The 22,663-nt window shown below is 35.5% G+C and overlaps 1 protein-coding gene across 2 annotated transcripts in view; it reads right to left on the minus strand.

Moving 5' to 3' along the window:
• The window catches only part of LOC136031845 (vang-like protein 2), a 187,967-nt gene that overhangs the window by 100,662 nt on the left and 64,642 nt on the right, over positions 1-22,663 (minus strand). For both annotated transcript variants that reach the window (XM_065711693.1, XM_065711703.1), the window contains exon 6: positions 1,560-1,710. In XM_065711693.1, coding sequence (XP_065567765.1) covers positions 1,560-1,710 — 151 coding nt within the window. The remainder of the gene's footprint in view (positions 1-1,559; positions 1,711-22,663) is intronic.

The following is a 22,663-nucleotide window of genomic DNA, read 5'->3' on the forward strand; positions in this document are numbered from 1 at the left end:
CTAGGTATATTATTAACAAAGATCGAGAATGCAGTGAAGATGTAAAAAATAGAATATGCGTGGTCCACGGTATTTTTCCACAGTTGAAAAAAAGTTTGGAAGTATAGGAATTCTGCCAAATTTAAAATATTGGAGGCTACAATTATAACAGTGCTGAGGTATGATTTTCAAACATGGGTGTTCCAAAAGACGGAGGAGGATTTGTTGGATATTTTCTAGAGAAATCATCTACTGATTTTTTTGGGTACTCATCTAACTGACCGTATTTTAAGTTGTAAGAAAATGTGGTTCTACCCCATTTTCAGGGGCTATAATAAGAGAAAGATTAAGATGGCTAGGACAAGTTCTGTGGATAAATGATAACAGATTGCCAAAAAACGTCCTTTTTGGCCAACCAAGAATGGCCAATTGAAAAGCAGGTCTTCCCCGAATGGAGTGGGAGGAGGTCGACAGGAAAGATATAAGGGAGATTGGAATTTTTAGGAAGGGTTTAAAGAGGGAAGATTTGAATTTTTTGGGATGGAAAAGGAGCTTGCGTAGCTATATTGGCCTCGGGTGCTGCACACAGCGAGCTGTTAGTAGTAGTAGCACTAGAAGAAGAAATATTTTCCTAGGGCCAGTGTCGTAGCTTTATTATAAGTTTCCTATCGTAAAATACTTTTCAAGGCTAAGGTACTAGGCTATGAGATCGTCAGAAAGAACGTATCAATGTAATTAGAACAAGTTTTATCCTATTGTATTCTCTCGAAATAAAATATGTTATCTGCGTTTATAATAATTTGAACAGTTGACAATACGTCCTAAATTTTAGGCGGTGGATCACAAATCCTACTTTAAACACGTAATATAATATCTTTGGGATTACCACAGCCGACGTATTTCATTACTTATTCTGAACTCATCTACCATAAACCTGCATCTGGTCTCTAGTTTCTTGCAGGCACACCCCCACGGGGGTGCTGAAGGGGCTGTAACCCCCCAGCCCCTCTCAAGAAAAAAATACATTCTGTTTTTTAAATCCTAGTTAATATATTCGGTTTTCTACTTTATTCCTTAGTCCCTACTCAAAACTAGCATTCAAAGAGCTAAAATAAACTTAAAGTAGTGCTTTAAAATGCCATTTTTTCTAAAGAATTTTTAAAGTTTTCCGTTGGTTGGCTCAGGGACTCCCGGTCAGCCCCCCTCCTCCGAATAATTATTTTCTGAGTGCGCCACTGGTTACTTGTATTTGCAAAGACAGTTTTAGCTACATTCTGGCCTTCTTAGGAGAGGCTGTAACTAAGAAGAATCTCGCACTTTCGCTTGGTAGAAATTTAGTGGATTGGGAGATCAAGTTTTTGTTTATAAGAGTTAAGCCATTTTTATATTCAAATTATTTAAAGCAGTAGTGCTCAGATGTCTATCTAATGTAAAAAACCTTCCAAAACCCAAATAAACTTCCTATCCCTGAGACTTCCCCTATGCTATGTAGGACATATCCTCAGATTTGACACCAAAACTCATTCAGTTATCTCGTTGATAAACAATCGAAGTCCTCTAGCTTTTTCTAGCATTCTTACCAATAGGATATCCTTTAGAGACGCCATCTGGACTTCTGACGATGTGTACATAATACTGAGGTTGTAAATGTCTGAGCTCAAGCAAGATGACAGCAAAATAATGAATGAATAGCAATGCATCAACCAGTGACATGGCAAAATACACGATCCCCTGGAAACAGAGAAAGTTAGCCAAAGTCATTTAAAATAAAAGAAGGCATATTCTTCTCCACGAACAGCTAGGAAGCATGAAAAATAACATTTTTACCTTTTTTAAACGCCTTTTAAAATCAAGGGTCCAAAGTTCTTAATTATTTCTTTCACTCAAAAAAATGCGGTGTCTGCTTTCATTATAGAAATAACACAAAATGGGATTCATTTAAACGATACGATCGTATTCTAAATATATGCTTTATCATAGACATATCAAGAGTTTTTAGTAGGAGATAACAGGCAACCCTCTGACCAGTTCCATATCCATACAAACATAGTGAAATATCAGTAGTTGGTTTATTTGCACAAGTTTTGTTGATATATCGTCAGTCAGGTATCAAAGGTCCTATCTCTACAATTGTAAATTTTCAGAAGAGCGAATAAGAAACCTCACAACTTTTTTATTTCCCTTCTGATAACTGTAAACCAAAAACCAATTGATACATATTGATTCTACATGATTTTACAATTATAGAGATACGACCTTTTGATAACCGACTGACGGTATGCTAGATAGACTGTGAAGCAATAATTTTGCTATATATTGAAAGCCAACACAAAACAATAGATATCTTCACTTTAATTCAAATCACCCCCCACAAGTTAAAAGAGCAGTTGTAACTTCCCTCATTGATCGTGCCCTGAATATTTGCTCCAATTCATATATAAATGCAGAAATAAACTTTATCAGAGATATTCTTTTTGGTAATGGATACCCCATTCCTTTTATCAATAAAATAATTAACCGTAGAATAAAAAGACATTCTTGTAAAATCGAAGAAGATACTTCACAATGTGAGGCTACTGATAAGCCCTCAAATATTGTCTATCTTCCTTATATTCCGAAGATCACAACAAAATTAAAAAATATTTGCACAAAAAATAATCTGTACGTAGTTTTTACTAATAATTTTAAAATCATCAATTTCTTAAATTCGAGTAAAGATAAGACCCCAGTTACTCGCCAAAGAGGGGTCTATCAAATACCTTGTGATTGCGGAAAATACTATGTCGGCAGGACCCATCAGAATCTAGACAAACGGTTACAACAGCATAAAAATGACATAGACAAGGCCTTAATTTCAAATAGTTCTAACAACTCCTTTGATTCTGCTTTAGGTTGGCATATATTTAATAATCCGTCCCAAATGATACTTTTTGAAAACTCTTCACTCATCAGTAATGATTTGGGAATAAAACAGGTGGTTCGAGAATCAATCGAAATTAATCTCAAAATAAATAATAATATTTCTTTGAACAGGGACTTTGGGGAATACTCACTAAATTCTTTATACTCAAATTTAATTAAAAATGATCTAACAAAATATTTTACTAAACCGATTTATAATAGTACTGAACCAAGTACGAAAAGGCCTTTGAGACAGGCTGCTAAACAAGCAAGATTAGCTTTAAGAAATTGCATCTAATCATTTTATTCTCTGTAGTTTGAATGAGCTTATATTCTCATTTCATTCTTTTTCGCCAGCCCTGGTTGAACTTCGTCGAAGTAAGGATGCTAGGGCTATTTTTTTTTTTTTTTTTAAGTTTTAAAAAGTGTTTTTAATTATTCAGTTTTAATCCTCACAATTTGATGTAAGTTCATTTATATATATATATATATATATATATATATATATATATATATATATATATATATATATATATATATATATATATATATATATATATATATATATATATATATATATATATATATATATATATAGTTTCTCTCTTATTCTTGTATTGTGCTGAAGACGGCCCTTGGACATAGGGCCGAAATATCTACAGAAATAATTTCCACTGTCTTGAAAAGATTTTCCCTATTATCTCTACTTTGTATTTGTTTGTTATGGAAAGGCAGTGTGGTCTTCGTCGCTATTTTCGTCTAGCTTATGGGAAGCAGATGACCTATGATATCTTTTATTTTATTAGTCTAGGTAAAAAACATGCTAATATTATCAATCAACAAAAATTTTTAGAATCCTGTAGAAATGAAAACCTTATTCCCAAGTATTTAAGATATAAATTACATTTAAATACCCGGAAAGAAGCGCAATTTGCCCATACACTACAGTTAAAAACCTTAGTCCATATTATTAAGGACAAAAAACAGAAACGACATATTATTTCTTCAGAGAGAAAATCGTTGGAAACTTTTTTGCTGGAAAACCTGTCCACCGTTGATTTTGCTCAAGTTGTTAGATTAGAAAGGAATTTGTTTAGCCACGATTTTCGCTTGTCCAAGGAACGCCTCTATAAAAAATTGGAAGGCTTACGAAATGAATCTTCGATGAGAAACCGTATTTATTCTCCAAGATTCCCTCCTGGACCTGCTATCGTTAACCTCTCTTCTAAAACATTGGAACCCCAGGAAATCGAAACACTAGAAACAGGTCCAAAATTTTCTTTTCTACCGAAACAGGTTCCTGTTGCAGATATAGTTTCCTCTCTAGAGTCCGCTTTGCATAAACGCTATCCATCTGTCTCTAACCCGGATGAAGTTAGATCTGGTCTTATAAATATCCTCTATAACAGCCAAAAAAAGTTTGAGCATCCTACCAATTCCACACCGGAAAATTTGCATGACATAAAAATACTATCTAATCTCCGAAAAGATCCTTCTATTATTAAATAAAAAAAATAATAATTTTTTTAGCTGAAGGTAAGGAGCGACATTAAAACTTAAAACGAACAGAAATTACTCCGTATATGAAATGAGTTGTCCTCTCCGCAATCCCTCGCTCTTTACGGTAAAGCTTTTAATTGTTTTAAAAAGTAGAATTGTGGCAGAGTCAAACTTTAGCGTAAAGAGCGAGGGATTGCGGAGGGGACAACTCATTTCATATACGGAGTAATTTCTGTTCGTTTTAAGTTTTAATGTCGCTCCTTACCTTCAGCTAAAAAAATTATTATTTTTTTATTTAATTTCTGAACGTTTTTGAATTAATGCATGTTTGGTTTTGGCTCTCCGCACATAAATTATTAAAATGAAATTTGTATATTAATTCTTTTTTTGGCTAAATGGCTTTCTCTTAGTTTTGATCAGACGATTTTGAGAAATAAGGGGTGGAGAAGGAGGCCTAATTGCCCTCCAATTTTTCGGTTACTTAAAAAGGCAACTAGAACTTTTAATTTTTAACGAACGTTTTTATTAGTAAAAAATATACGTAACTAAGAATTAACTTACGGAACAAACTTTCATAGCCTTATATTTTTATTATGTATACAAGGGGGTTTGTACCCTCGTTAATACCTCGCTCTTTACACTAAATCGTAAGTTTTGTCCCAATTCCTTAAGAATGACCCCTGAATCAGAAAGGCCGTAGAATAAATAGTTGAAATTACTAAAAATACTTTAGCATAAAGAGCAAGGTATTTATCTCCTCCTAAGTACCTCGCTCTTTATGCTAAAGTATTTTTAGAACCCCTCATATGCGTAATAATCTCTGTTCGTTTTAAGTTTCAATGCTACTTCTTCCTTTCATTTGAAAAAACTTTTCATGTTTATTTTTCATTGTTTTCTTATAGTAATGCTAGAGAATCCTGCGCCCTTGTCATTGAATTTTTCTTCCCCCATGACAGATTTCTCCAAGGAAAGATCCTCCAACATAGCCCCCTCTCCTCAGCCCCACCCCCAAACAAAACAAAATCCTCCTGAAAACGTCTGTACACTTCCCAATAACCATTACTATATGTAAACACTGGTCAAAGTTTGTAACTTGCAGCCCCTCCCCCAGGGATTGTGGTGGAGTAAGTCATCCCCAAAGACATAGTTATAATGGTTTTCGACTATGCTGAACAAAATGGCTATCTCAAAATTTTGATCCGTTGACTTTGGGGAAAAAATGAGCGTGGGAGGGGGCCTAGATGCCCTCCAATTTTTTTGGTCATTTAAAAAGGGCACTAGAACTTTTCATTTCCGTTAGAATGAGCCCTCTTGCGACATTCTAGGACCACTTGGTCGATACGATGACCCCTGGGGAAAAGAAAAAAAAACAAAAAAAAACAAACAAATAAACACGCACCCGTGAATTGTCTTCTGGCAAAAAATACAAAATTCCACATTTTTGTAGATAGGAGCTTGAAACTTCTACAGTAGGGTTCTCTGATACGCTGAATCTGATGGTGTCATTTTCGTTAAGATCCTACGACTTTTAGGGGGTGTTTCCCCCTATTTTCCTAAATAAGGCAAATTTTCTCAGGCTCGTAACTTTTGATGGGTAAGACTAAACTTGATGAAACTTATATATTTAAAATCACCATTAAAATGCGATTCTTTTGATGTAGCTATTGATATCAAAATTCAATTTTTTAGAGTTTTGGTTACTATTGAGCCGGGTCGCTCCTTACTACAGTTCGTTATCACGAACTGTTTGATAATAACTAAAGCAGACAAAAGCAATTCACTTGTTGTCATGAATACGACAGACTATGACAACAAAATTCTTTCGCATTTAAATGACACAATTACATATAAGACAATAACTCATGATCCTACTGATCAGTACACTAATAATATTATAAATGAATTAAAGCAGCTAAAAAAAAAAATGGTAAAATCACCCCACAACTATACAATACATTTTTCCCCGTGGTAGTTTCTGTCCTAAACTCTACGGTTTACCAAAAATACATAAACAGGGTATTCCCTTAAGACCTATCGTAGCTTGTACTAAAGCCCCCGCTGCCAATATTGGAAAATGGCTTTGCACAGCTTTCAAACCTTTATTGTATTCTGAAAATTCTTATATTTGTAACTCGGCAGATTTGGTTAAAAAAAACTTAGTAACACAAGTATTTCAGAAAACACAATAGTTAGTAGTTTTGACATTGTTTCCATGTATACAAATATAGATGTAACTATTTCAGAGGAATTATTAAAAAATAAAATAGAAGAAAATTACCACTTGATCGAGACTTCAGCGACAGGAATTGATTGTGAAGTTTTAATGACTCTTGTTAAAATTTGTAATAAGTTTTCTATGTATTTTCAATTTCGCGATTCCTTTTATCAGCAAAAAAATGGGTTACCCATGGGGGCACCTTTATCCGGGCTACTAGCAAATATTTACGTCGAGAATCTTGAGAATTGGGCATTGAACTCTTATTTTTTTAAACACGTCTATTGGGGTCGTTATATGGATGACGTAATTTCACTTTGGAATTATGGAGAAGCTGAGCTTCGGGGCTTCTTAGATCATCTTAAAACTTATGACCGAAATTCGCAGTTCACCCTAGAAGTTGAAATTGATAATAAACTACCGTTTTTAGATGTATTAATTATTCGTAATGCTGATAAACTGGCTTTTACTATATACCGAAAGACAACACAAAACAATAGATATCTTCACTTTAATTCAAAGCACCCCCCACAAGTTAAAAGAGCAGTTGTAACTTCCCTCATTGATCGTGCCCTGAATATTTGCTCCAATTCATATATAAATGCAGAAATAAACTTTATCAGAGATATTCTTTTTGGTAATGGATACCCCATTCCTTTTGTCAATAAAATAATTAACCGTAGAATAAAAAGACATTCTTGTAAAATCGAAGAAGATACTTCACAATGTGAGGCTACTGATAAGCCCTCAAATATTGTCTATCTTCCTTATATCCCAAAGATCACAACAAAATTAAAAAAATATTTGCACAAAAAATAATCTGTACGTAGTTTTTACTAATAATTTTAAAATCATCAATTTCTTAAATTCGGGTAAAGATAAGACCCCAGTTACTCGCCAAAGAGGGGTCTATCAAATACCTTGTGATTGCGGAAAATACTATGTCGGCAGGACCCATCAGAATCTAGACAAACGGTTACAACAGCATAAAAATGACATAGACAAGGCCTTAATTTCAAATAGTTCCAAAAACTCCTTTGATTCTGCTTTAGGTTGGCATATATTTAATAATCCGTCCCACATGATACTTTTTGAGAACTCTTCACTCATCAGTAATGATTTGGGAATAAAACAGGTGGTTCGAGAATCAATCGAAATTAATCTCAAAATAAATAATAATATTTCTTTGAACAGGAACTTACAGCATATTTTATAAAAAAAAAAAAAAAAAAAAAAATTAAAAAAAAAAAAAAAAAAAAAAAAAAAAAAATGTTTTTAAAAAGTTTTAACAAGTGTTTTTAATTATTCAGTTTTAATCCTCACAATTTGATGTAAGTTCATTTACATACATATATATATATATATATATATATATATATATATATATATATATATATATATAGTTTGTCTCTTATTCTTGTATTGTGCTGAAGACGGCCCTTGGACATAGGGCCGAAATATCTACAGAAATAATTTCCACTGTCTTGAAAAGATTTTCCCTATTATCTCTACTTTGTATTTGTTTGTCGCTATTTTCGCTATTTTAGGTTTCCCCCTCCCAACTCCCCCCAAATGTCACCAGATCCGGTCGGGATTTAAAATAAGAGCTCTGAGACACGATATCCTTCTAAATATCAAATTTCATTGAGACCCGATCACACGTTCGTAAGTTAAAAATACCTCATTTTTTCTAATTTTTCAGAATTAACCCCCCCCCCGACTACCCCAAAGAGAGCAGATCCGTTCTGGTTATGTCAATCATGTATCTAGGACTTGTGTTTATTTTTCCCACCAAGTTTCATCCCGATCTCTCCACTTTAAGCGTTTTCCAAGGTTTCCTGTTTCCTACTCCAACTCCCCCCAATGTCACCAGATCCGGTTAGGATTTAAAATGAGATCTCTGAGACACCATGTCCTTCAAAATATCAAATTTCATTAAGATCCAATCAGCCATTCGTAAGTTAAAAATACCTCATTTTTTCTAATACTTCCGAATTACCGAATTAGATACCCCCCCAACTCTCCCAAAGAGAGCGTATCTGGTTCGGCTATGCCAATAACATATCTAGGACATGTGATTGTTTTTCCCACCAAGTTTCATCACGATCTCTACACTCTAAGCGTTTTCCAAGATTTCCGGTCCGCCCCCTACTCCTCCCAATGACTCTGGATCCGGTTGGGATTTTTAATAAGAGGTCTGAGTTACGAGTTCCTTCTATTTATCAAATTTGATTAAGATCCGATCACTCGCTCGCAAGTTAAAAATACCTCGTTTTTTCTGTTTTTTCCGTAATTAACCCCCCCCCCCCCCACAAATCCCCCAAAGAGATCAGATCCGTTCCCATTATATCAATCACGTATCTACGACTTGTGCTGATTTTTGCCTCCGCATCTCAATCCCTTCACTCTAAGCGTTTTCCAAGATTTCAGGTTCCCCCTCCAACTCCCCCCAGTGTCAACGGATTCAGTCGGGATTTAAAATGAAACCTCTGAGACATGATATCCTTCTAAATATAAAATTCCATTGGATCCAATTACTCGTTCGTAAGTTAAGAATACCTCATTTTTTCTAATTTTTCGGAATTAACTGTCCCCCAACCCCCTCCCTCCCCAGATGGTCGAATCAGGGAAACGGCTATTTCTGATTTAATCTGGTTTGGTCCCTGATATGCCTGCCAAATTTCATCGTCCTGGCTTATCTGGAAGTGCCCAAAGACAGACAGACCGACAGAATTTGCGATCGTTATATGTCACTTGGTAAATACCAAGTGCCATAAAAAGGACACATCATTGCTAACCATGCAAAAAGTGATTTTTTTGGTTGTTCAGGGTGGGGAACTCAAGTTAATTCAAAGTTTTTAACCATACTAATTCCAATGGTGCAATCTTTTTTTTGATTTGATGCCATTTTTGAGGGGTTTCAGGCTCTTTTAAGATTAATACGAAATACTTTTAAGATTAACCGAAATAATAGTTGATATCCCTAATCAATGTCATATGGCCATTTTTTCCTGATTATGCATTTTTTTTTCAAAACGTGCTATTCAACTTTTGGCCACTATGGGCTGTGGTTTGCTCTTTACTAGGTTGCAGCTGCTGCTCCAACTATGATAGAAGGCACAGAGGCGCCATTTGGGGGGGGGAGGGGGGCCCAGATTTTCCAGGGGGCCCAAGCTTACACCAAAAAGGGCCCTTTGCCGGCCATAATAATAACACTATTTGCTATTAACCATTATAAACCTTGAAAGCAGGTTAGATACATAATTAAATTCTCAAGTTCTGTCAAATGCCCATTTCCTAGATGATTATATTAATATTATAAATTCCGAGTATTTGCAGTAATTCCTCTAAGTTCATAGACTAAAATAGGTCAGTTCCTGGCCTATCATTCCTTGATGGAATCGTTCCTTGTTATCTTCCAATTGCACTACATAGAAGCAATTATGCGAGCAACGAAATCGCTGTTTCAGCAGCTCCATGCCGTCACCATCGATTTGGTTATTTCTCGATCACGCACCCTTATTCAGGCCACAAGAAGCAAACTCACCAACCTGCGTTCAGATGCTTCATTTGTATCGTTTTTCAAGAAGGCTAAAGAGTTTGCAACAAAACTCAAAATTGAAGTACCTGCTATGAATGGACCCGCGACTAGACCCTCCTCTGTTCGTCAGAAAGGACGAACTTGAAGAACTCAAAAGATCACCAAGCATCGGAAACAATTTGTGACAACTTTGACACTAGGATAGAATTTCATCGAATCTGGAAATTGGACTACTACTTTGGCGGATGAAATGAAGCAAGAATACTTCAAAACTTTTGACCGTCTACTAGCCGAATTTGACAGAAGGTTCACAGATAACTTGCCAGTGCTGAGTACGCTCGAAGCCTTGGATCCAAGCTCAACTAAGTTTATGGACACAGAGCTGCTCAAGCGTTTCTCTTCTCTTTACTGCAAGCTTACTTTACAACAGCATTCTTCTCGAATCTCAAGCTGCTATTGCCAAGCGTTTCTTGCTCAATGAGGAGAAAAAGCCGGAAAACTTCCTAGACATTGTCGACCATCTTCAGGCATTACCAGTGGCTTACTAAGAAGTAATTAAAGTACTTCGTATTGCTGCCACACTTCCTGAGACAACAGCAAGCAATAAGCGTTTGTTTTCTAGCCTAGAAATAGTGAAAAACTACCTGCAGTCCACAACAGGAGATGATTGTCTCAGTCACCTCCTTTTGATATTTGCAGAGAAGGATTTAGTAAAAAATTTGGACTACAACCAGCTTGTTGACAATGTTGCAAAGATGAAAGCTCGGCGGTTCCCCTTGTTACCTTGAATGTTGTTATATTTTTTTTTATCTTGTTATGTTTTTCCTTTTTCCAAATATATTTGATCTGGAAGATTTCTGCTGAAGGAAAACTGAGATTTTGGTTACAACCCTCAGCATAACAATGAAGGTTACTTTCACCGACGTATTGTTTACTTAAATAAGAAAGTTTCTTGCTGAGGAATGCCAGCCTGTAGTCTGGTTGAATTTTCCACTTTCAGTTTAATCACTTAACCTTGTTGATTGTATTCTTTGTTGTTATAATTAATCTTAGAGGTCAGTGTGGCTGAGTTCCACATTTGGTTACAGTACATTTTCAAGCAACACACAGGTGCTGAAAATGCATTTTTAGTTAGAATATTTGATCAATGTGCTGCCAAAACCTGGATTTTTCTTATGCGACACAAAGTGAATTGGGGGGGGGGGGCAGATGGAGTTCATGCCCACCCCAAGATTTGGCCCAAATGGCGCCTCTGAGAAGGCATAAAACCATGACTGAACAAAAAAATTGGATACTGATATGTCTGATATGAATACCGCGATATCAATACGTCAGATACCCATACAAGCGATATTGATTCACCTAGTTCCTATACCCCGTAAAGTCCTTTCTGGGGACCATGAAGGGTCATATCATCAAACCAAAAACATATTTATTGGACATTTGAACTATGTGGAAGAAAATTGCTATTACAAAATTTCGATCAGACGACTTCAAGGGGGGCTTTTGAGGAGGGGACTCGCTGCAATCCAATCTATTTGGTCACTTAAAAAGGGCACTGGCAAATTTCATTTCATTTCCGAATGAGCTATGAAACATATTTCTGTGATGCTCTGATCACTCGCTAGACCTGGTAGAACAAAAAGAATAAAAAAAGACATCAATGCAACCCATGCAAAAAAAAGTGATTTCCTTGGTGTTCAAGGTGGAGGACTGTAGTTATCCTATTCAAGGCTTTCGATCCTGCTGATTCCAATGGTTCACTATTTATTTCGATTCAATGCCATTTTCTAGGGTTTTCATGTTCTTTTTCGAAATCCCCATAAGCTTGTATCCGCAATACACTTTCTTTTAAGATTAACCGAAACAATAGAAAACGTTCCTTTAATCAAAATATCCATTTCACATCTATCATTGAAAACAAGGAAAGACAAACCGCCTCCCTCAAACGAAGCATTCCTAGGCATCGGATCTCTAGCCTAATCCCAAAATTAAAATAAATTGTCAACGACGAAATCACAAAAGAGAAAAGTGTTTCGTTTCTTCAATTAAAATCCGTTTGAAAGTGACTCGCAGTGTAACAAAGAAACCTGCCTGCTGAGAAGTAATTTAATACATAAATAAAAAATGCTGGGAGGCTTTGGTACCTGAGCCGTAGGTAAAATTTTACCTCAGGGTTACATTTTTATGACCAGCAAGGGTACATTGACAGGTTGTCTTCAAACGAGAACCTTTCAGGTACCTTTCAAAGTTTGGAAATCCTCTAGCAGAAGTAGGTGAATGCTAAAGAACGTAGGAAAATTTGAGATGGTGGTGGCAAATTTATTATGAGTCGAAGAAATATCTCTAACATTAAGGACGAGGGATATTGACTCGTTTTTTGTTTTCAAATAAGGTCTACCAAGCGTATTTGGGGAGGGTGTGTGGGTCAGACATTCAACCTGTTTTTCCTAGGGGGAGGAGGTCGTAATCAGGAAACGCGCATTTTTAGGCCAGTAAATAGCTATTTTATCAGGGAAAAGGTTTCCTGAAACTTTACAGGGGAAGCAATCCTATCTTAACGTTTCAATTTAAGCTAAATATGGTTCCCGCAGATCTTTGGACCTGGTCGGATCCAGCATTCGCTCCTGAAATACTCCTCCATACACAAGTTTGAGAAGCCACATAGAATGTACAAAATTTTGAATTTTTTTGAAAAAGATTTTCTGAAAAATACTTTTTTGAAAAAGATGGCTATCTCAAAATTTTGATTGGATACATTTGGGAAAAACGGGGTGGGTGATGGCTTGTTGCCCTTCAATTACTTTTGACTCTTAAAAAGAGCACTACAACTTTTAACTTGCAGTCAAATGAGCCACCTACGAAGTTTATACGGCCATCCCTTCCATAAAAAGAGCCTCTAAGAAAAAATAATAGTACATTGAAACCTTTTGGCTCTTTACTATAGGCGACGCTACAACATTACCTCTGACTTAAACAGGTGATTTTTAAATAAAAAAAACGAGTTTTTTTAACTGAAAGTAAGGAGCGACATTAAAACTTAAAACGCACAGAAATTACTTCGTATATGAAAGAGGCTGCTTCCTCATCAACGCCCCGCTCTTTACGCTAAAGTTTGACTCTTTCTCTCAATTCTTCTTTTTGAAACAGTAAAAAACTTTAGTGTAAAGAGCGGGGCGTTGATGAGGAAGCAGCCTCTTTCATATACGAAGTAATTTCTGTGCGTTTTAAGTTTTAATGTCGCTCCTTACTTTCAGTTAAAAAAACTCGTTTTTTTTATTTAATTTCTGAACGTTTTTGAATCAATGCATGTTTTGATTTTGGCTCTCCGCAGAGGAATAATCAAAACGAAATTTGCATATTTTTTTTGGGGGGGGCTAAATGGCTTTCTCACAATTTTGATCGAATGATTTTGAGAAAAAAAGAGCGGGGGCGAAGCATAGTTGCCCTCCGATTTTTTGGTTAATTAAAAAGGCAACTAGAACTTTTAATTTTTTACAAATCTTTTTATTGGTAAAAGATTTACGTAACTTAAAAATTAGCTTACGTAAAGAACTTTTGTATTCTCATGTTTTTATTACATATATGAGGGGATTCGCCCCATCGTCAGTACCTCGCTCTTTACACTAAAGCTTAAATTTTATCCCAATTCATTAAGAATGACCCCTGAATCACAAAATCCGTAGAATGAATAGTTGAAATTACTAAAAATACTTTAGCGTAAAGAGCTAGGTAACATAAGGAGGTGAGCCCCTTATATGGGTAATAATTTCTGTTTGTTTTAAGTTTTATTGCTGTTCCTTACTTCCAGCTGAAAAAGCTTTTTCACATTTATTTTTTAATTTTTTTTTTTTTAAATAATGCTAGTAAATCCTGCTCTCCCTTCATGGAAGTTTTCTTTTCCCATGACAAAATCTCGATGTAAAGTTCCCCCAGCATATCCCCCTCTTCTCAACCCCTCCCCCCAACCAAAAAAATCCTCCTGAAAAAGCCTGTATACTTCCCAATAGCCATTACTATATGTAAGCACAGGTCAAAGTTTGTAACTTGTTGCCCCTCCCACGGGGACTGTGGGGGAGTAAGTCGTCCCCAAAGACATAGTTATAAGGTTTTTCGACTACGCTAAATAAAATGGCTATCTCAGAATTTTGATCCGTTGACTTTGGGAAAACAATTAGCGTGGGAGGGGGCCTAGGTGCCCTCCAATTTTTTTGGTCACTTAAAAAGGGCACTAGAACTTTTCATTTCCGTTAGAATGAGCCCTCTTGCAACATTCTAGGACAACTGGGTCGATACGATCACCCCTGGGGAAAAAAAAAAAAAAAAACAAAAAAACAAATAAACACGCATCCGTGATCTGCCTTCTGGCAAAAAATGCAAAATTCCACATTTTTGTAGATAGGAGCTCGAAACTTCTGCAAAAGGGTTCTCTGATACGCTGAATCTCATGGTGTGATTTTCGTTAAGATTCTATGACTTTTAGGGGGTGTTTCCCCCTATTTTCTAAAATAACGCAAATTTTCTCAGGCTCGTAACTTTTGATGGGTAAGACTAAACTTGATGAAACTTATATATTTAAAACCAGCATTAAAATGCGATTCTTTTGATATAGCTATTGGTATCAAAATTTCATTTTTTAGAGTTTTGGTTACTATTGAGCCGGGTCGCTCCTTACTACAGTTCGTTACCACGAACTGTTTGATTATAACTTTCAATTTTCCTTCTAATGAACCTCAAAATTATCCAGAGGAGATTTTCCAGGAGGAGGATTTTCACAGACGAACTTCCTGAGGAGGAATTTTTCCCACGGAAGAATTTTCCGGGGACCCAGAAGTTAAATCAAGCAGAAAAAAGAGATTGATCTCCTAAACTCCCATGTTAAAAAGTGAATTTTCTTTCTTTTTTGTTTGTTTTCGCCAAGCCAACTCGTCACCTTCTTAAACACAATCACAGATTTCATAGCGGAAAGCAAGCAAATAAAAGTACTCCTAATTCACTTTGTATCAAAGTGGAGGAGGTATATTTAAGCAAGTTAGCTATATCTATATGACACGACTATCCCTGTATGTAAGAAAGTATCTCAGTACCCCCACCTCCCAAGAGAAAAAATCCTCCGGACCTTCCTGGTCAAGTGTCTTTTCAGAGAACCACAACTCTCCCTCACACAGGAAAAATATAGTGAGAGAACTATATAATTTTATCCCTGTAGCGAACGAACAGTAAATAATTGTAATTTCTTACACCACATCACCTTTCCTTTTTGAATTAAATGAATGGAAATGTAATAAAGGTACATTTGTTTTTAATACTATTACAATTTAGTTAGTATGTTATATTTAACCGTTTTACCGGTTGTTGCATTTTTACTTTAGTGTAGTTAGTATACGAAAAATTTAGAAATTGTGCATGTGTTTTATCAATTTTTAACAAATACTGCAATTTTTTTTTACTTTCATAATTAATATACTAGTTCAAATTATCCCTTCAAGATGCCATAGCCATGACAGCAAGTTTTGAAAGTACTACTTCAAGACCATAAAGGTTTACTTTGGTGACACTTTAACTACTATACCTGAGTACACAAGTAGGGAAGGATCCCCCTCCCTCAAAAAAATTATTTCGATTCGATAACTGTAGGCCCAAAAATTGGCTTTATTTCAGGTACTTCTGAACCCCACCCTAACTCAAAACCTTATATATGTAAGCAATTTTAACTCTATGCACAAAAACAGCAAACAGCGACTCATTTTCTTCCTGGGCATTTTCACAATTGTTGGTCTTGCAATTAAACTTAGTACGATTTGTACTGAGGAAATGCTAGTTAAAATTGGGGATGTCATACGGTTTTAAAAAAGTCAAGTTTTATCAATAATTCTTTATTTTACGCGAATAATTCTTTTATCTTTAACGAAACCTACCAAAGCAATCTTCAACATTATCGTAAATTAATATTCGAAGTCCTAAGCTGCAACTAGTAGTGTACTATTAAAAGCGACACTTTGAATGATAGTCCCCTCTTTAAGTCAGTTATTTGTCTTTGCCAATTATAGTCAATTGCGAAAATGTTTTAATGCTTTTTGTCCTAAAGCGAACTCCTTTAATTTCTGAGTACACGAATTATGAACCATAGGGCCTGACCCTCATTGCATAGCCACCCAATGGTTATTCAAAAGCGATTAGGAGAAGACAAGCAGCATTGGACTGGAAATTATCATTTAGTCGGTTGTAAACGCTTTCCTCGATGAAGTAAAGTCAAAGTGAAATTACAGGTGGTGGTAGGTTTTTCCGAAACAACACAGCCTTTGACTATTTGTTAGCCTAATAACATTTCAAAATAGCCAGGTAAAAAAAATGGGGCTCCAAAAGAGCCCAGATAAATTTTCACATTCTTTTAACTGTAAAAATAGTGAATCGCCGCAGAAAAGTTCCCTTTTTAATTAAAAAATATACACGTTCCGAAAAATTTAACGACACACGAATACACGTTTGTAACAATATTTTTGAATTTCCAAATATGCAGCTTTAGAGTATACATCATTACGCAGTGATTAAATAATAGTTAAAATAAATTAAATCTAATAGTTAAATAAATAAAATACTGTTAAATATTATTTTTAAAATTCTGCTAATGCAATTAAAGCCATAAGCTAGTAGAACTTCAGCTTCAAATCACCTGATCGGTTCTTAGCTGTGTCTGTTCAATTGGAAGTTCCACAAAAATACTGATCTGAACTAGACAGCGACTGGTAACACGGATTTGAACCTTGAAAAATACTTAAACCAGACATTTTTTTAGAATCTAATCTGACTAAATACTACCGCCGATTTGACTTCATACTAACATGTAGAGGATTTAAATGGAGTTAATTCTCATTTTCCTCTTTTGAAACACTTCTTATGTTTTCTTGTTAAATGTCTTCAATCCCTGATTTATTAATGGTGTTGTCTATAACAACTCACATAATTCTGACTATTCACACGGCTAACCCCTATTTGCATAGATGAACCTTAGACCACAAAACTAGCCATAGAAAAGTGGAAAGAATCCCCTTGTGGAACCAGACTTTAGGTCAGAAGTATCAAAAATATAAACCGTATACTAGGATTGGCCAACGGAGAATATAAATGTGGCTTGTGACCTAAAGTAATACCGTTGGAACTAACGAGTTTTTCTTAAAAATGAATTAAAAGTCCTTGTCACTAGGTTCAACATATTAGGTTCGTTTTTTTTTTTGCTTTTTAATCTGCTAAAATCTTCCACCTTTTGTTAATCTTCAGATTTATAAGTGAATATATTGACTCGGATCTTACTTCCCGTGCGGAATTTCTTTCTGGAAATCAAAATTCAATCTGCTCCAATCAGCGGTCTCAGGACTTCAACAGGAATATCATTAATTCCTTTATTCAACAAGTTTGAATTTAATCACCGTTCCACTAAGATCAGAGAATTTTACGGTCTTGGCACTTCGATTAAGCGAGAAACGAAAATCTGAGCGGAAATATTACAGGTCAAAGAAATGAGATCTTAGCACATTGATTATCCAAAAAATGGGCCTATTATTCTACAACTGCAATTCTATAAAATCTGCCTTACAGAGACCGTAAATTGAACACCTTTCTATACAAAGTAACAATTTAAGCTCACAGATACGCTTTAAATTGAAATTGGTCTTCTAAAAGAATGAGTGATACCTCTGTTCTATGCGCTCAGTTTAGCCAATTAAATAAAAAAAACAAGTTTTTTGAAATGAAAGTAAGGAGCGACATTAGAACTTAAAACGAACAGAAATTACTCCTTATATGAAAGGGGCTTTTCCTCTTCAACATCCCGCTCTTTACGCTAATTTTTTTATTGTTTTAAAAAGTAGAGTTGCGAGAAAGAATCAAACTTTAGCGCAAGGAGCGGGGTGTCGAGGAGGAAAAGCCCCTTTCACATAAGGAGTAATTTCTGTTCGTTTTAAGTTCTAATGTCGCTCCTTACTTTCATTTCAAAAAACTTGTTTTTTTTATTTAATTTCTGAAAGTTTTTGAATTAATGCATGTCTGATTTTGACTCTCCGTACATAAATTATTAAAATGAAATTTGCATATTAATTCTTTTTTTGGCTAAATGGCTTTCTCTTAGTTTTGATCAGACGATTTTAAAAAATAAGGGGTGGGGGAGGAGGCCTAGTTGCCCTCCAATTTTTCGGTTACTTATAAACGCAACTAGAACTTTTAATTTTTAACGAACGTTGTTATTAGTAAAAAATATACGTAACTAAAGAAATAACTTACGTAACAAACTTTTGTATTCTTATATTTTTGATTATATATATGAGGGGGTTTGTCCCCTCGTTAATACCTCGCTCTTCACACTAAATCTTAAGTTTTGTCCCAATTCTTTAAGAATGACCCCTGAATCAGAAAGGCCGTAGAATAAATAGTTGAAATTACTAAAAATAATTTAGCATAAAGAGCGAACCTCCTTCTAAATACCTCGCTCTTTATGCTAAAGTATTTTTAGAACCCCTCATATGCGTAATAATCTCTATTCGTTTTAAGTTTTAATGCTTCTCCTTACTTTCAATTGAAAAAACTTTTTCATGTTTATATTTTCATTGTTTTTTTTTAGTAGTAATGCTAGAAAATCCTGCGCCCTTTTCATTGAATTTCTCTTCCCCCATGAAATATTCCTCCAAGGAAAGATCCTCCCATATAGCTCCCTCCCCTGAACCCCACACCCAAACAAAAAAAACCTGAAAACGTCGGTACACTTCCCAATAACCATTACTGTATGTAAACATTGGTCAAAGTTAGTAACTTGCAGCCCCTCCCCCAGGGACTGTGGGTGGTAAGTCATCTCCAAAGACATAGTTGTCATGGTTTTCGGCTATGCGGAACAAAATGGCTATCTCAAAATTTTGATCCGTTGACTTTTGGAAAAAAATGAGCATGGGAGGGGGCCTGGGTGTCCTCCAATTTTTTCGGTCCCTTGAAAAGGGCACTAGAACTTTTCATTTCCGTTAGAATGAGCCCTCTTGCAACACTCTAGGACTACTTGGTCGATACGATGACCCCTGGGAAAAAAAAAAAAAAAAAAAAAAAAAAACAAATAAACACGCACCCGTGATTAGTCTTCTGGCAAAAAATACGAAATCCCACATTTTTTTAGATTGGACCTTGAAATTTTTTCTATAGTGTTTTCTGATACGCTGAATGCGATGGTGTGATTTTCGTTACGATTCGATTACTTTAAGGGGGTGTTTCCCCCTATTTTCTAAAATAAGGCAAATTTTCTCAGGCTCGTAACTTTTGATGACAAAGACTAAATTTGATAAAACTTATATATTTGAAATCAGCATAAAAATTCAATTCTTTTGATATATCTCTTAGCATCGAAATTCCGTTTTTTGGAGTTCGTTACCACGAACTGTTTGATCTATATTGTAAACTCTGATCTTGTTCTGTTGGAGTAAACTTAGCTCTGAGAGACGACAGTAAATTCTGTCAATCAAAAACCATCATAAATAGACAGGACTCGAACTCATAAAACTAAATCGAAAAAGCTATGGCTGCTGTTTCTGTTCGAATGCAAAATTCTTCAACAGCCATCGATGAAAAATGTAAAAAAAAAAAATTCCAACTCATGAATTATTTCCAATTCTTTTCCGAATAAATTAAATATTCACCCATATCTTTTTAGTGAACAACGTAAAATCCTACAGCCGTAACGGCAGTCGACTCCCGTCCAAGGTTGCCACCCGGCGAGAAGACTACATTTTAGTGATTCTTCGGTCAATTTAGTGATTTTCGTCAATAGCCTACGAGATTTACGCGCTGATTTAGTATTTTTTGCTGAGGCAATATATAAAAAAAAAATCACTAGAATTAGTGCTAAATCACTAGGGGCTGCAACCCTGCAACCATCAATGCCTAGCTATATGCTGAATACAAATTGCCATTCCGCAGCATAGGTTACCAAACGTAGGAATGTAAAGTGGTCTATGATCGGTAATCTTAAAATAATCCACAAACCGGAATCGGTTTTATATTTCTATTGACGTTAAGTAAGCCAATGTGAACGGGAAAGGAAATCAATGTGGCACAAAGCTTTGGTTTTCCGTCCAAGGTATTAAACAGTTTTTGGATATGTAAAACAATTATTTTGCTTCGGAATCGTCAGAGGCTTGTAGATTAGGTGAAAACTGACCTATCTAGTTACTTTTATTAATGAGTCAAATTTGTTTTTTCAATTTCTTGTGACTTTTCCTTGTTCTTTAATTATCTTCACTCTAGGAATGTTTTTCTCTATAAATTCAGGATTAGTTTATGATAAAGACACAATACAAAGCATGTGATTAAATCATGTTATCGTGACAGTTGAATTGCTTCCAATAGTTTTATACCTTTGAAATTGTGCCCACGCTCCACACAAAGCTACAAAAGCTAAAATAAGACTGGTTATTAAAAGACAAACATAGATATAAAATTGTATTTCTGAAGAAAGTACTCCATTGACAAAAGGCATTGTCAGGGCAATGTCTTGCATTTGTTGAGTCTCCTAGTAAGAATTGAAGACAAACCAATCAATAAATTTACTGCTATTGTTAAGATAATCTATTTTGTTCGTAACTTTATATCGTAAGCATGAGCTTTAAAACGTATCGAAAGACGGAGGGGTAACATTAATAAAAATATTTATTGGAACTCAATTCTACTAAATCCCACATGCTAGGCAAGTTTCATGTAACTAACCTAAGATGTAAAGGTAGGGGGAACGCTTACGCCGAAAAGGCCGTTTCATTTACAATAGAGGCACAGCACAGGGGCTTAGTTTTTTGCACACCTCCCATCTACAGTAAACCATCTCTGGAATTTAGCAAGAATTAATCCCGTTAGGCTACTTCCGTTGAACGAAAAATAAATTAAATACAAACTGCACAATTAGCCATGATACCATCAATGAGGGATTTCAAAATAGCCATGATACCAGTCTAAAGAATGGATAACTGGAAAATTTCAAGTAATCCCTGGCATTACCATAAACAATACCAATAATAACATCCATCTACGAAACGATCTTCAAGAAGAGATAATCGTTTAATGTTATTGCATCTGACTCAAACCTCTCATAAGGAATTCTATTTTATTGTCCTGTCAATCTGAGCCTACCTAATTTACTATTTTTGCAAAACACGACTTGCTGCAATGAAAAAAATTAGTAATGAAAAATCAATCGTGTCGTAAAATTAACACATACGATTTTTTTACTACTTGGGCATAAGTTTGACCCTTAGGGGAAGGGAGCAAACGAAGAAGTGCATTTCTAACCCAGTAATTTTAATTTACCAAGAGATTATGCTCAAAGGAACACCCCTCCCCTTTTCACCTGAATACAAGTATGCAGAGGGGCATGCGAATTCTTTAGAAAGGATAATTGCTGTTTAGAGGGAATGCACAGGATCTCGAGGCCTGGTTCTGAGAAATAACGTGACTTATATTATCATACAGTTCGTTGTAATTAACTTCAAGTAAGGAGCGACTCGGGCCCAGTAGCAACCGAAACTCTAAAAAACGGCACTTCGATGATGAGAGGATACCTTTAAAAAATAGGTGGTTTATGTTGATTCCAATTATGCAAAATTCAATAAAAAATTTATGTTAACCATGAAAGTCTGCGAAAATTTGCCTGATTTTAAAATAAGGAGGAAAACCCCCCATTAAGTCTAACGATCTTAATGAAAGTCACACCGTCATATTTTAACATATTTGAGAATCCTACTGTGGAGGTTTCAAGCCCCTATCTACAAAAATGTGGAATCTTGTATTTTTTGGCAGGAGAAAGATCACAGATGCATTTTTTGATGTTTTTTTCAGGGGTGATCGTACTAAATCAATGGTTCTATAGGATTGAGAGACCACATTCGAATGGAAATCAAAAGTTCTAGTGTCTTTTTTCAGTGACCATAAATATTAGAGGGCAAATAAACTCTTCCCATACCCCCAAAGACATTAGATCAAAATTTTGATATAGCAGTTTGATTCAGAACAGCTGAGAAGTCCATAGTCACTGAGGAATGGGTAGTAAGTTAAGCAATATGCCCATTGTTAACATTTAGTATTTGTTATTAGGAAATACGCGGAATTTTTTGGGGGGCGGAGGGGAGATTCTCAGCACAGAGGGAGATTTTTCACACGGAGAATTTACCGGGGGGAGGAAAGTCTCTTAAATAGATTTTCCAGGGAAAATATTAAAAGGAGAGAGGGATTAAGCTATCCTGGCATGTTTTCAAACTGTTAGAAATTAAACAGCAAAAACAAGTTTTATTCCATATACGAGGAGGCAGTCCCTTCTCCAACGCTTAAGCAAAGGTCTGACCTTTTGTCAAAATTTTTTAAGAAAGACTAATTAAACACAAGGGCAGTTGAATTTGAATGAGAAGTATTTATTAGCCTGTTTCCAAGAGCTGAGTCAGGTTTGAAGTTGAACATACCTTTTTTTAGTGCAGTTTACCCACGGTATTGCACAATTCACGCCCATTCTT

Source organism: Artemia franciscana, chromosome 1, assembly GCF_032884065.1.
Source record: "Artemia franciscana chromosome 1, ASM3288406v1, whole genome shotgun sequence".
In the NCBI taxonomy this organism is placed as follows: domain Eukaryota; kingdom Metazoa; phylum Arthropoda; class Branchiopoda; order Anostraca; family Artemiidae; genus Artemia; species Artemia franciscana.